The 14,940-nt window shown below is 38.3% G+C and overlaps 1 protein-coding gene across 1 annotated transcript; it reads right to left on the bottom strand.

The window, feature by feature from the left end:
• Positions 1–5,217: 5,217 nt before the first annotated feature.
• ASB14 (ankyrin repeat and SOCS box containing 14) lies at positions 5,218–14,151 on the bottom strand. Its single transcript, XM_010083058.1, has 10 exons — positions 14,024–14,151; positions 13,437–13,491; position 13,239; positions 12,398–12,529; positions 12,143–12,301; positions 10,024–10,269; positions 8,607–8,778; positions 7,134–7,677; positions 6,130–6,283; positions 5,218–5,411 (listed from the first exon to the last, which is right to left on the bottom strand). The coding sequence occupies exons 1-10, from the start codon at positions 14,149–14,151 to the stop codon at positions 5,218–5,220; spliced, it is 1,785 nt and encodes a 594-aa protein (XP_010081360.1).
• Positions 14,152–14,940: the final 789 nt, after the last annotated feature.

The raw sequence follows: 14,940 nt of genomic DNA, 5'->3' as shown, positions 1-14,940 counted from the left end.
TAAGAGACTATGCTAATCCTACGTTCTGGAGTCAATCCTGTAAAGCATTGTTCAAAGCAGTGTCTGTTTACAGCTTGTAATCTGAACTCCATGTTCCATACCCTGTGTAGTATTTATTTTTTATAGTACTAAATGTGCACTCACCTTTTGATCCAGAAGAGAAAACCTGTTTGAAGAGAAATATTTATTTTTGCACTAATATACTATAAATACTAAAATCCAGTGGAACAGAAGATGTCTCTCTCATAGTGACATGAAAATAACAGGAAATGTAGAAAAGAGAAGAATATGCTTATACTCCAAGTTATAATATAACAGTTACGAGTGTTATATAGTTCATTGCAGGGCATTTCTGGTGTTCAGGAATGGAAGCAATTTTCAGAGTATCTCCCCCTCAGCTGGTGATGGCCCAGCCCTTTATAGCCAGAGCTGCTCAGTGCTGATAGAGTAAGCAAGGAATCTCGGGCCCTCTCTGCTAGATGTCTGTAGGTGTATAGAGGGATCAGTAGCCGTAGCTCTCCTCACATGCTGGAGGGGCCGGGTGTTGGCTAAAGAAGGCAGTCTCCTCCTGCCCTTTATACTGGAGATGCGAATCTCTGTGCAGAAGTTCACTGCATCTGCCTCCCCAGGAGAGAAGGGGAAGCAGTGCCAGCCCCTGCAGCACCTGGGCCCGACTGACTGTCTGCTACAGGGGGGCTGCTACTGCAGCAGGAGCTAGAGCAGCCCTCAGAGCTGGTGGTACTGGCACCACAGCCGATGGAGGGGCTCGAGCAGCCTCAGAAGGAGTCACAGTACTCCTGCCTTAACAGGGAGGCTGAGCAGCAGAGAGCTTCCAGGTTCTCTACCTAGTTAGCAACCAGGGTTTCATCCCCCAAGTAGCCAGTCACTTGCAGAAATACCCACTTTTGCTGTTTCCCAGTCAGGCCAAACAGCCCTGCTCAGTGGCCAAATTTGGCTAGCACACTGTCACACTGACCACAGAAATATGAGGCTTTTTTCTAAAAAAGAGTGATATTTTTCTTTCATATATAGTCCTCTAGTCTCATCTCTTACCTGTAAGAGACTGGATCTATTCTTGCCAACAAAAATGTACAGAGAGGCAGGAAATCGAATTTTTTCCTTTTTGTGCCTAAATCTAGGCTTAAATATAGTTGCATGGCAGCCAGTTTGTCTCTGCAAATCATTCCAGTTCATGTTTCTGTCTCTTGTTTTTCTTGTTTGTTTTTACTTACTGATATTTCTGTTTTCTATCAAATAATGTGACAGCATAGCTCAAGGTTATGGTGTCTTACTGTATCTTCCTCAACTATGTGCTGAAGTAATTTTGAACCGCAGAAGAGGAATATTAAATCAGTGCTCTCCAGTTTCTAGAATGTAGGCCCCCAGCTGGTCAGAGTTGGATTGATTTACATGTTAACCAGTTTAGCTGCAATAGCCCTAACTCCATATTGGAAGCCAGTTAATGGATCAACAGTCTCATCAAAAAGCATTTCTGATTTATACCTGTTCTGCATTAGCCTTACTGAAGAAATGTCAAAAAACTGAATTACTCTATTTTTTCTTGAAACCATTACTGTTGTAGACATAAATCTGCAAAAGATGAGGAAGAAAGCAGGAGAATAAAGTTGACAGATGAATTTACTGTCATATGGGATTTTTCAGATTTAGCAATGCATGATTGGAATTACTCCGTTTGCTTTTCTGGCTTTCCATCTATGCCATGAAAAGTAGTTTTCTAAAACAGACAGCATACAATTGTGTTGGATGATTCTCATTTTAACCACTAAAAAGAAGCAAAATGAATAAAGAGAATTATTAAAGAAAATAGGTTGACATGCATGATTGAAATTGGGCTTTTTTTTGCTTAAGAGAGTTTCACTGGTGTCAAATGAGCAAAAAAATATAAAAGCATGTGGGAGAGTGATGAAAGCTGCAAGAGCGAATGGCAGGTCAAAAGAGATCAGGAAGTTAAACAGGAATGGTGCAGTGAGTGAGCAGTGGAGTGAAAATTTCTGAGTTTTGCTTAAGGAGAGGAGCACCTGGGTCTGTAACTAGAATTACCTCAAGGCAAAAAATAGCTGCTGAGGTTTTATCCATGCTCCCTCCTTCCCAGAATAAAAAACTATTTGGTACCCTTTTTTCTGTGAGGTTTAGAACTATTTCACTGGAAAGCATCTTTGTTAATTAAAAAAATTAGAGTGCTTAGTATTTTCCTTTAAAGTGTGAGTTAATATGAACACCTCACGTTCTCCTGGGAACTACTGTGGTAGAATTTCACTGAGTGTTTTATTATTTTAAATAAATTGCTGGGTGGTTTCCTCTCCTGTAATTTATTTCTCCATTTTAATATTTCCTATTGCCTTTTACTTACAGACTGATCTTTAAAGCACTTCCAGCTGTAGTTAGCTTCATTTCAGACAGTCCTGAAAATATTCTTCCAAGTACATGATTGCAAACTGACTGTGCATAGGTACTGAATCAGCAGTGTTTAGGACTTTTTTATGTCACTCATTGCAGCCTCACAGTTACTGCCACATTTTCTCCCCTTAGGTAAGGGGATATTAAGTTTGTTACACTATGTAGATTTACACACTGCCGACCAAGCAAGTCTTGCTGACAGTTGTTTCAAGCTACATACATTCTTTATGTATGTAATGGCATGAATATAAAAATAGATAAAGTGTGCTTATGGGTATCTATGATTATAGATAATACCTAGCACTCCTCTATGGCCCAGGTTTAAATCAGAGGACGATTTAAGAGTCATAAACAACTTATCCATATATAACTGGTTACCAGCAGGTAGTGGAAACTAATTTGAATTTGGTAGTCTATTACTTCCTTAATCTGTTTAGGTTTGAAATTGTATCAAGACAATTCCCTGTCTAATACTAGAGTTAAGGAACATTCCCCCGCTACAGTGCTGTCAGATTTCATCTTTATATGGATGTAAACCCAGAGCTGAAAAATCCTGAAACAGCTGAAGCTATTTATGAAGGTAAAACTTACTTATGTACATTGATATAAAGAAGGAAATTTGACTGTGCATATGTTTAAGGTAAATTCTGATGAATGAGTTGCACAGAATTTAAGAGAAGCCAATGGAGAAAACTGGTACACTACAGTGTCTTGTTATTTTGGAAATAATTCACACAGAGAAAGAAAACCTGCCTCTGCCTAGTGAATTTAGTAGAGATATTGTCTAGTCTAACAGCAAGAGCTAGTATTTTATATTCTTTCTGTTGCTCTATTTTACAAAGTTTCTTGCAGGTCAATTAGTCTCCAAGGTTTCTCTTTTTAACGAAGCAGTGAGTTGATTTTTTTTTCCTGCCACAGTGGTATGTAAGTTATCATGACGAGATTAAGTCAGAGTGTCATTGTGAATGCATTTGTATTCCTAATGAAGTTTATATTGCAATCCAAGGATTTTGTACAATCTTTCAGGTCATTTTTATAATACAGTGGAGTGGTCAAATTCTTATGATGATGTTCTGGATTAGTCCTGTTCTAGTGAAATGTAAGTGATTTCTGCAGTGTTTGAGACTGACTTGCACATTTTTTCCTGAATAACTGTATTAAAAACCTCCAATGGCATACTTACGTCAACTTTGATTGTGTCTTAATCTCAGAAATATGGATATGGCATATTATGCCAGGGCTTCAGTCAGCATTTTGTAGATAATAAAAGCTGAAATATAGTAACTTTCTGGGTAGGATTTGTACTGATGCAAAATCCTCCTGCATTTTTCATAATACTGACTTCCAGGAAGTACCGTTACTGGTGACAGATGCGTTCCTTTCCCTTAAAGTTTCAATATGCAGTTATATCCCTCTGTTGTCAAAGTGTATCTGAATTCTCTTCATTTTAATCATATTAGCCAGATAACCTCAGAGGAAGTTCTTGTACTTGGGAATGCTGAGAACTTATTTTTGCAACAATCAAAGACTGAGCATTAGAAGAAGAAAATCGTTACCATCGTAGCGGGCTGTTCAGTGTGGGTGTTGTTGCGGGCACGTGACAGTGTGTAGCACTCTGCAGAGCTGTGGTTACGAGAATGATCAGACGTGTACCGAGGCTGTACCAGCACAACCATTAACAGGGGTACTGATACACATCTTCACTGGCTTCTTGAGTTTATAATATGATAAACATCATGTAAAAAGCACTGGGTCATAACTACATTATGGTTAAATTTGTATTTTGTAAGGTTTGTAGATTTTTCTGGGGAAAAGCAGACTTTTGAATTATGTAACTTCTATGATAAAGATGCATGTATAACTAGAAAAAAATCTATGCTTACTTGATAATGAAGGAATAAATACTACTAATGCCAACTGTGTTGACGAATTTTTTTTCCTGAAGTATGGACTGACATGTGTAGTCTTTTTAGAAAGAACAGGCATGCTGTGGGTCGGTGTGTACTATGTAAGACAACTGTGACTGTTGACAGTGCTCCAAGAGCTTATGCTCCAGCTGTATGCAGAGAAACTCCAAAAATTGCAGGCATGCCTTTGGACAGTACTGTAAAAGAAAAACCTAGTTCTAGAGAGAGCCATCAAAGTACATAATGGATGAGACAAATCAATACCCGAGAATGAGATGCAGAACTAACATGTCTCAGAAATACTGACAACTTGTTGAAACACCGGTATTTCACACTAGCTGCTGTGATAAGCAGGGTTTCTATAGCTGTTAATCCTGTTTCACTGCTTACAATGTGGGATGAAAAATAAGTCGACTTAGGCTGCTCTTCAGAAGTTCACTGTAGGACTTCACAAATAAAAACTACTTCTTAACAAGAGAAAGGGAGGTACAAGAGAAAAAAATAATCATGTCCCTTCCAGGTTTTAGTTATGTCCCTGACCTTTAACTAAACCCCGAGTTTAACCCTGCAATGTGGGTAGCATTACCTGTTATGACAGGCTTTAACTTACCAATAATGCAAGGTTTGCAGCCCTACATTTTACAGTTCTTATCACATTATGCATTTAAAATACTATTGCCATAACTTTCAGATATTTTATAATCCAGTAGATATGTAGAATGGAATCACCAGTACTTACATTTTGGGGTTCTCCCCATTTTCTTCAGGGACTGAGGGGGGGAATGCTGGTATTCCTTAATATGCATAGGAGATAAAATCCCAAAAGAAAAAAGCAGCTGTGTAAGACAGTCTTATCCACATCAACATTCCCTTCAAAACATAGAACTAATAATTATGTACAGTTGAGGTTGTAGATTCCTACAAAGTTTTCCTGTCCATAAAGATCATATTCCTTGTATAGTATGTAGTCCTTCAAGCAGTTTGGGAGCGGAAGGAAGGTCATGAAGACAGGACAACGGAGACGCAACCGGCCCATACATTCCCGTATCTTCAGACGACAAAGATGCTTCAGAGGACGAGGATTTGCTAAAAATGAGAAAGCAAGATTGATACAAATAAGTTATTTGTTAACTTTTGTTCAATTTATTTATTCAACACTGCTACCTGGGCAATCAGTCCTGTAAGGATCTAGCCTTCTTACCTCAGCCCAAACATCTCAGTGATATTTATAATCGTTGGCAGCTAATCAGCAGAATTAGTTTCTGTCAAGTTGACTAAATGTAAGCTAATGCAAGTTTTAAGTACTAAAGTTTGGGGAACATACTTTAACCCCAAATATTGGGTGCCAGTTTTCTGTCAACCTGAAGAAGCTACTAAAAGCAGAATTATGAGTCACTGCTTAATCTATCTACAAACAAAAAGGACATAGAATTAATCTAGACTAGAATTAAATCACTCAAAAATAGTAATTTATTAGATTTGTTCCATCAACCTGAGGCAGCGGGCGAAGTTTTTCTCCCCTTGAAAAGGACTGTGTTGTGTATATTGTAATTGAAGTTCCCAAGTGCTCTACATAAATTGTGCAGTTACTGTCTATCAGACTTCTGAGAGACTTAGTTTAAATCCTACACAGACTGATTTTCGTATAAGACGTCTCTTACTGTCAAAACATAACTTTTGGCCTAACAAGGGTCAAGAAAAGCACCAGTCTGAAGTAAAGAAAGTGAAAACTACCACCAACAAAAAAGGACCCACTCTCAAAACACCTTGTTTGTCCTTTCAAATGTAAACATCAGATACTTACTTAAAATCAAATTGATGTCTGGCCAGAGTTCCTGTTCTTTGAGAACTGCTTCTAGCTTCCAGCAGATATTAACATGATCAACATAATCTAACATCACTCGTACTACTTTCCCAGACAGATGCTTTAACCATGACAAGGTTATCACTTCACAGAACTGTTAGAAACAAAATGGTTAACAGGATAATATTCAATACTCCTGTAAATTCCTTCTGTCTCTGCAGGACAAGAGCAATTAAATAACTTCATCAGAACACAAGGAAAAATGAGTGTTCTGTCAGTCGGGGGAGCTTTAGAGGTTGTCACAGCTCATATTAAGCCTCACGAGTAGAATCTGAAAATCTGAGAGGTGGTTATTTTGTACTAGATCCAAAAATGAACTTAAGCAGCTGTATATTTGGTAACTAAATGCTTAAAAAGAAGTGCTACCACTCCCGAAGTGGAATTTAGACTGGTGTCCCAGCATGCTGAATAGGGGCACCCACCAGGCCAGTGCATGCCACTCCCGCTTCCAGTTAAAGAAGGGTTTGTTAGGTTCAAGTGGACTTTACAAACTGCAAAACAGTGACTCTGAAGGGTGTCTCTAGGATCCTCTTTAGGTTTGTTAATTTCTGCTCAGTGCTTATCATGCCAGCTCCACGGGGTCCTCACAAAAGCCTTCCAGTATTGGTGTTAGGATACAAGAAAACCTAGTGAGCCAGCCTGCAAGTCCCTGCTTTCACAGCACAGACACACTGCCCTGGAGAGCCACATCTGTACTATCATTAGCATATCATTAGCTATATTTTCAAAATTCAGAAATATTGTTTATGATCATTTGCTGTCATGAACCTCATGCCTCATGGCAACATCTATTTAACTTTAAAGCCTCATCTATTCCTATCTTGTGTAAACTGTCTTACAGTTTCAAAGCTTCCTTTACTGACACTGCATTAAGTACATTTTAATTTAGTTTTAGGAAGGATGCTGGTAGTAAAACAACACATGAAGCCAGCTGGTACACTGACCATTGTATCTTTGATAACAGTGGAAGTCCATCCATCAGTCCCATACTGGGAATGGGAACTGTTTCCCCGAGGGCAATCAAAGCAGCGGTGCACATCATACCCATAGTTCATCAGCATTCTTAACATGACTTCATCTTTCAGAGCATACTGTAGAGCAGACGGAAAATGCGTTGTATTCACTCTGCAGAAGTAATTGACATTAGCCCCATGTCGGAGCAGTAGATTCATTAACTCATAGTTGCCCATTCTCAAGGCTATTTGGAGACAGTTGATGGGATCTTGATTTGGCAGGGCTCCAGCATTCAACAGCAACTTCGTTGAACAGATATCCCCGTTGGAAACAGCAAAGTACAAAGCTGATTTCCGGCGGTCATCGTAGCCTTTGCGAACTCTTTGATCCAGCATAAAATTTGCATCAAACCCAGATTTGAGGAGAAACTCAAGGCACTGAGGATGTGCTCCTGCTGCTGCTGAGTGGACTGGACTTATCCCACTTTCTTTAATGGCATCAAAATTAGTAACCGGAACTAAATTTTTTAGGGCTCTGAAGAATTAAAAAAAGGAGAATCTCAGAATCTTAAAACATACTGGTTCACTTAGCTCAATCTTTGAATTTCTCTGTGTTGCTGGGCTTCAGAATTAATCATGACTCTATACAACTGTCTTAATCTACCAAATTAGTACTGTGGTGTGCTATGCCTCTGCGCTGACTGTAATTGCTGACAATTACATTGTTAGCCAGCAATGGATGCTGATTTTACACCTACTACACTGAAAATATTGTTCCATTATACTATTATTCACTAACCACTCCATTCCTTGCTAGAGGAATAATGATTCCTTCTCAACAGAAGTTTTTCCTGACTGTTAAGAGCACAGTGTTATTGCTTAACCTATAGGATTTATGGAATTAATAGAATATATTATAATATGGATACATATATAATTTAATATATACAATACTGCTAAGCTTAAATATAATATATACAAAATATTAACATAGGAATTAAGAATCCTCAGATTCTTAACCACAATACAACATTCCTAGTATTGAAGGGTTGTTTCTCACTTACTGGTTGTGATTTTAGCGTAAGTGTCTTCCAGTGACCTTCCTGTCTTTAAAATAGGGATAACTCTTACCCCCTAAGTCTATTTGATTATTTAGTACGTTTACCTTCCTGGGATGAGGCATACCCAAAGAGAGTGAGGACATCCCAAGAACCTCAACATCAGACTGGACAATATTACTATTTGTGACAAGTGGGGAAATACTATAAGAATTAGTACATTCATCTTAAAATGACGAAGATTTTATCCTGACTGATCTCTTACATTCAGACACAGAAAACTCAAAACTCAAAAGAATTCCTTCTACAAAACTGCAGATTTGTTGCCTGCTTTGAATAAGGCAGAATTAGCAAAATTAATGTTTCTAGTGTCACCATTATTTGATTTTTAAGTATATTAACTCACAGAAAGTGTCCTCTATATGCAGCTCTGTGGATTGGCAAGTGACCTGAGTGCCTTGGTACATTGGCATCAGCCCCATATTCTAGTAAAAGACTCAGAGAATCTGGATTTCCTCCGCCTGCTGCTTCAAATAATACAGAAGCACAATCCATTGCCTGTGAAAGAACATTCGCACCTGGAAAGAAGCATCAAGGATTTTCATCACAGTATTCACTGTAAATACCCATCAGTAATTAGTATCTCCAACCTGCCGGAGACCCTCTAATTAGTAGTGACAATTGCAACTACTCACTAAAATATTGGGAAAATATAGTATTTATCAGGCCTTTACTTAACTCCATCACAACGATCCTCTTGGTGCAGATAGCATTTAATTTTCTTTAGTAAGGAAAGTTACTTCTGCTGCTATTTCTGAAGGTGTATCTTACAATAACCAGTTCTAGTCCAATCACAGAACTTTGGGAAGACTAATAAAAATGCATGTAAATAGGCTAACTACTTTAGAGGGAATATATATGCGTGTGCATGCATATGTATGTATATACATATATATATCTTATAACATTAAATTTAGGTATTAGGAATTCTTTAGACGGATCTCAACTCATGTGATTTGGGAGTTAAATCCTTCAAATAAATTAAGATGCCATCCAAAAATGCAGACAAAATATCTCCTGCAATGTGTCAGATTTGCTTGCAGTTTTGCAAAGCATTCACTGATGACTACTACAGTTTGCTACAAGTAATGTCTAAAAAGATATTTTGTATATTTTTTGATCTATTAGCACTACAGGTTGGTTACTCAGTAGCATGATAACAGTTCTTTCATTCCCTTTCACTTCAGTAATGCAAAGTTGTACTGGCTAGTGAGCTAAGAGCAGTTGTTTGCCTCTTTATTTTTTCTGTTGGAAAGAAGATTCACTTTGTCCCACTTGGCCTTTAAACATTTCAGTACTAACACATGTGGCTTGCAATTTCTACTCACTTGAACACTACTACTGAACCTACATGCTAGTAAATCAATCTACTGAATTGTAAAACAGAACAACAGAATAGTTGACATTGGGAAGGACCTCTGGAGACCATCCAGACCAACCCTGTGCTCGAGACAGGCCAGCTACAGCAGGTTGCCCAGGTCAGCATCCAGTCAGGTTTTTAGTATCTCCAAGGATGGAGACTCCACAACTTCTCTGAAAGACCTATCCCAATGTTCAATGAGCCTCACAGAAAAAGTGTTTTCTTATGTTCAGACAGAATTTCTAAGTTTCAGTTGGTGCCCATTGACCCTTGTCCTGTTACTGGGCACCACTGAGAAAATCTGTCTCTGTACACTGTCCCATCAGATATTTATAACACTAGTAAGATAACTCCCCACCCTCAGCCTTCTCTTCCTATAACATCCTATATAATAAAGTCTCACCTTTTTGCAATAAGAGCTCCATAATTTCTGTATGTCCGCTCTGTGCAGCCAGCGCTAGAGGGGTGAGCCCATATCCACTGCGAGGGTCAGGATCTGCTCCAGAACGAAGGAGAAGCTTCACCAGATCCTTCCTGCCTCGTCTGGCTGCCTCATGTAAAGCAGTCCTCTTGTGGACACACTGCAAATTCACTTTTGCACCAGAATTTATCAACAAGGAGGCAATTTCATACGAATCATGTCTAATTGCTGTAAGACAATAAGCGGAGTATCAGCCAGAATGTTATTCAAGACTATGCTATGCCCTACGGCTTCTGTTATGTGCCAGCCCAGGAAAGCTCGAGCTGTTCCCAGCAGTGCTATTTATACACTGAGAAATGTCACACTACACTGGAAGGTTTAACTTATCACCAAGTCTGTTCTTTGTTTCCAGGATAATATTAACTATACAAATGAATAAATAATTTTACAGTAATCTCTCTTTCTCGGACATTCTGGTGTATTTGGTAATGCAAGGCCTTCCCTGCCACTAGATGGAGATCACATACTGGGACTTGGCGCAGTCAGGGGCTGGCCTGCCCTGAGAGCTCCGTTTAATCTTCATAAACCATTACCATAACATGAAACAACGTTTAAAATGACTGTGTCATATGCCTTCTTAGCTTAATAAGCCTGATCTGTTAAGTCAGTAAGGACCTGAAAGTGATTTGCATTGGCTCCAGCTAATGGAATGAACAGGCAACACCTTTCCCTCCTTCTCTCTTTGATCTCCCAGGCTGTGTGGGGTAGAACAGCAAGTGCCCTTCACCAAGACAGAGCAGGCAGAGAAGCTTCATGTGCCACAGCTGCTTGAAATGCCATGGACAGCATACTATAACCTGTGATGTCCCAGTATCTATAGCCTACATGGCTGCTTTAGATAAATGACATACATTCCCTTCTTGGGGAATGGTGCATTTTAAAATAGTGCACTTCAAAAGTATCTAGGAATTCTCCACATCTTTTCTAAACAGGTGTCCCTGACTAGAGCTTTAGTCGTTTCAGAAGGACGGATGGGGGTCCTACAAACAGGTAGGCTTTTTCTTCTTTCTTTGTACAACAGTTTTGAAAAAATATCACCCTTCCAATACTGAAAAACTTACAGGTTCATCCAAGAAACTTACAGTGCTCCTTTAGAACTCAGACAATGAGAATACATTTTCCTTTTCTTGGCAAGGACTCAGTAAGAATGAAGGCATCCACAGCCCAAATTGGGGGAAGCAAATGAAATGGACATAGAACAGTTTTGAAAAACAGCTTGCCAAAATATTAGGACTGGTTCTTTACAAGGAAGAATTACAGTTCTTGTGCATGATCAAATTAAAATGGCATTCACACTAAGAGTGATACTACGTATGGGACCTTCTTCTTCAATTAAAAAAATTCAGAGACATGAACTGACAGTTTAGGCCTGGCCAGCTTTTTCACTTGCCATACTTGGATTAATTCCCACAATGTCTGAATAGGGACAAACACTGTTTTACACTCTATGTAATGCAGATAAATCAGGCTGGTTTGCTATAATTTTTGAAAATTAAAACCAATTACCATGGTTTTAGGAGAAAGAGAAGCTAATGCAATGAAAGAGATACCCTGTAAGCAGAGAATATGAATGTTTTTTGCCTGCAGACACGAAGAACAGTAATAGCGTGAAGAAGCAGGAGGACCTGCCTATCTGGCACCACAGCATAAATGATGCCAAGGAAAGCAGAGGAAGACACTCTGGTACTTTATGGAGAAAGCCATTTGATTCTTTGAGGAAAAAGATGTATGTTCAACCTGAACCTCAAACTCTTTGCAACTGAGGGATGGAAAGCTTTTTAGCTTCTCCTAGTTCTATGTTTCCCATACTTCAGTGATCAATAAAGATAATACTTTAACCAATAAATAATGCTAAGAACTTTGTAGTGACAGTCCCTTGGTAATGTCAGCAGATACATTCAATACTGAGATTAACAGTTTTTGCTCCTTACAGCAAAGTATTTTAGATATTGATTTGAAATATGTTAAACTGAAACCTAAAGTCTGTAACTATAATCTCACCTCCTTCCCTCACCTCTCCACCCCTAAATAAGGCATTCACCTATAACTAAAGGAGAATCTCCCTCTTCATTTTTAACATTGGGATTGCAGCCATTGAGCAGGAGAATGCGGACATTGTCTACAAAGCAATTTCTTACTGCCACCAAGAGAGGTGTTTCCCCTTTTAGAGAGGTCTTTTCCCACGTAATGGCACGGGAGGCTGAAACACAGAAAAGCAGAACACATTTGAAGCTGGATCATTCATCAAACCTGACTTTGTAAAACTTTTTGGTAGAAAACCACAAGGAGTCTGTACCTTTCAAGGTTATTTCAAGGATGTTCGTATTTAGCTGTGCTGCAGCTTCATGCACAGGAAGCCAGCCTTGCTGATCTGCTTCTTCAAAAGCAGAACTGTGCCTCACCAACTTCATCAAGGCCTCTTCTTGGCCTATGAAATTTTAAGACAGACACTTATCCCATTACTCATATTATTACAAAATTCAGTATTTTGAATTATACATTTAAAAAACTTACTTATAATTAATATGACTAGAATATTTCAAATATAATCCTCTCTTATGAGCAATGGTGCATACAAGTCTAATGTATAAAGTAAACAGGTGTCTTAGTGAAACTGCAGGAAGAATATTTAAGTTTAAGCACATTCTTCATAGTGTACGTAACACATAGAGCATCTGCTTTTCCAAAAAAACCTTGCTTTCTTGATTGATTCTTAGTCCACTAAATATCTCTGTAACTACTTACTACAAGATGTATAAGGACAGGACTGAAGGATTCCCACTGCCAGACAACTGCCCTAACAACTGCACTACTTACGGTCGTTGTTTACGTATCTCTGTGACACAGTGTATAAACTGATTATACCACAAAAAGTAGATGTTTCAGAAGAGCAGACTAAGAGCACCTCATATAGGAATACACTAAATTTTGTCAGTTAAGGAATAATTCTGGAACACTCTTCAGTTAGAGAAGGGATTTTAATCCGGGTATCTCATAAAGTGAAATGCTTTTAAGAAGCATTAACTGACTGGGAGCCTTGCCATTCTGTTGTTTATTTTACAAGAAATGCCTGGCGTTGTCCCCTAATTCCAGGAGACGAAGCACTGGAATCTGAGAGGAGTGACATTTGAAGCCACCCTATTACTGTGTTCCTATCTAGTACGTTAGCTTTTGGGTGTTCCATTTTCAGTTGCCTTATTCCTCCCAAGACTATATAAAGAAAAACTGAACTTAAATCAGGTGATCAAACACCTAAAATGTAGGTATTGCTCAACAATGCAATACTAAAGTGATTCCTAGGGGTACAGGCTTAGTGCAGTGTATTTGTACTTAACTGTCCGAATTGCTGCAATTATCTGTCCATGTTCTTTACTTGCAACAGATTGGAAACTGCATAAACAGAACAAAAATAAAGCAAGAAGTAAAAATTAATGTGAAGTTTAGGATATAATTATAACTTAATTTAAATACTCAAGTCTAGAATGCAAATTAGTTTTCTGTGAGTTACGTAGAGTTTTGTCAGGGTTTAACACATTTAAACACTTTTTTTGTTAGTCTTCCCCCGCCACTATAAATATTGGATTTCTCACACAAAGGCCAACAATTAAATACTAAAATGAGGGAAAGCTACCATACCAATCTATTTTTACATCATACTTATTTTTTATCTTCTTCATAAAGCCTTGTACTCATTTAGCTATTGATGTAAAACATCACCTGAAAGTCTCATCCATTCCCTATTTTTGAGGAAATGGGTTCACTTTTTCAGGGAGAACTCAAAACAACTGAGCTACCAGTGGTTTCCAGTACCCATGAGACAAGGTCAGAGCAATACAACATAGAGTCACAAAGGAAAATAAGGTTTCTACAGGCTTATAATAATGCCAAGAAAACACCCAAAATAGATGTAATAACTTATTACCTTTCATCCTCTGTTGCACTGCCACTTGTTTCAATTTTATGCCTATCTTGTAAGCTTTCCTGAATAGCTTGTTGGGTTGGGATTTCATCATCAGAGTCATCATCAAACATATATATAGAACTATACATGGCAAATCAGCACAACCTGGATCACTTTTCGTGGGGAAACACTGCTTTTTAATTGGAAGCAGATGTTAAATCTTCAGATTAAATCTGCAGTAATAGAAATAGCAATTGTTGCTTAAGTACCAAGAGAAATGAAACATGGTTTAAAAGAAATGAATTGGAACTTCTCCACCTCAAGCTCCAGCCTTCTCCCACGTATTTAAGTTTGCACTGCAAAAAGTTATTCTACTTAGAATAAAGGTTTTCCATTCCAATAGCACATGCTAACTTTTACCTCTGTTCCACAGACTGATCATACAGAATAGTGGTTTGTTCTGGCATTACTTATTAGACAGCAACAGAAATAAGTAAAACTTAGTTTTCAGATAAATAGTCATTCCCTCTTAAGTCTTTTAGACACTCAGATATCATCAACTGTTGTGCTCTGATGTTTCCTTAGGAAAGGGGATGTGCAGTAAGACTTGGGATGTTCTTTCAGTTTGTCCACAGAGGGCCTTGGTAGTGAAGGGCAACTGAAGGACATGACATTTTTTAATAATAGCTTTTGTTCAAACTTTTTCAACAAAGATATCATTAGGGACATATCTTGTAGTCAGTAAAGTATTGTAGATTTGTGCTATTATATGCATCGGCCTTCTAACTGAAACAACATAAAAATCCATGCCTGAAAAAAGACCAACTTTACCACCTTCTGTACATAATCTACAGCCATTTAGAACACATAAATGTACAATTCTGCATTCTTCATCAATGCATGCCTGTTTTTTTCCTAATACTTGTAAGAGATAGATA

The sequence above is a fragment of the Pterocles gutturalis genome, unplaced genomic scaffold (genome assembly GCF_000699245.1).
Source record: "Pterocles gutturalis isolate BGI_N339 unplaced genomic scaffold, ASM69924v1 scaffold29726, whole genome shotgun sequence".
NCBI lineage: Eukaryota > Metazoa > Chordata > Aves > Pterocliformes > Pteroclidae > Pterocles > Pterocles gutturalis.
This window is presented reverse-complemented; position numbering and strand designations above follow the sequence as displayed.

Coding starts and splice junctions, on each gene's coding strand:
- ASB14 (XM_010083058.1), bottom strand. CDS start 14,151: ATGTATAGTTCTATATATATGTTTGATGATGACTCTGATGATGAAATC. Junction 13,492..14,023: donor AGTGCAACAGAGGATGAAAG/GTAATAAGTTAT, acceptor CTGTTTATGCAG/TTTCCAATCTGTTGCAAGTA. Junction 5,412..6,129: donor AGACATCAATTTGATTTTAA/GTAAGTATCTGA, acceptor TCTCATTTTTAG/CAAATCCTCGTCCTCTGAAG.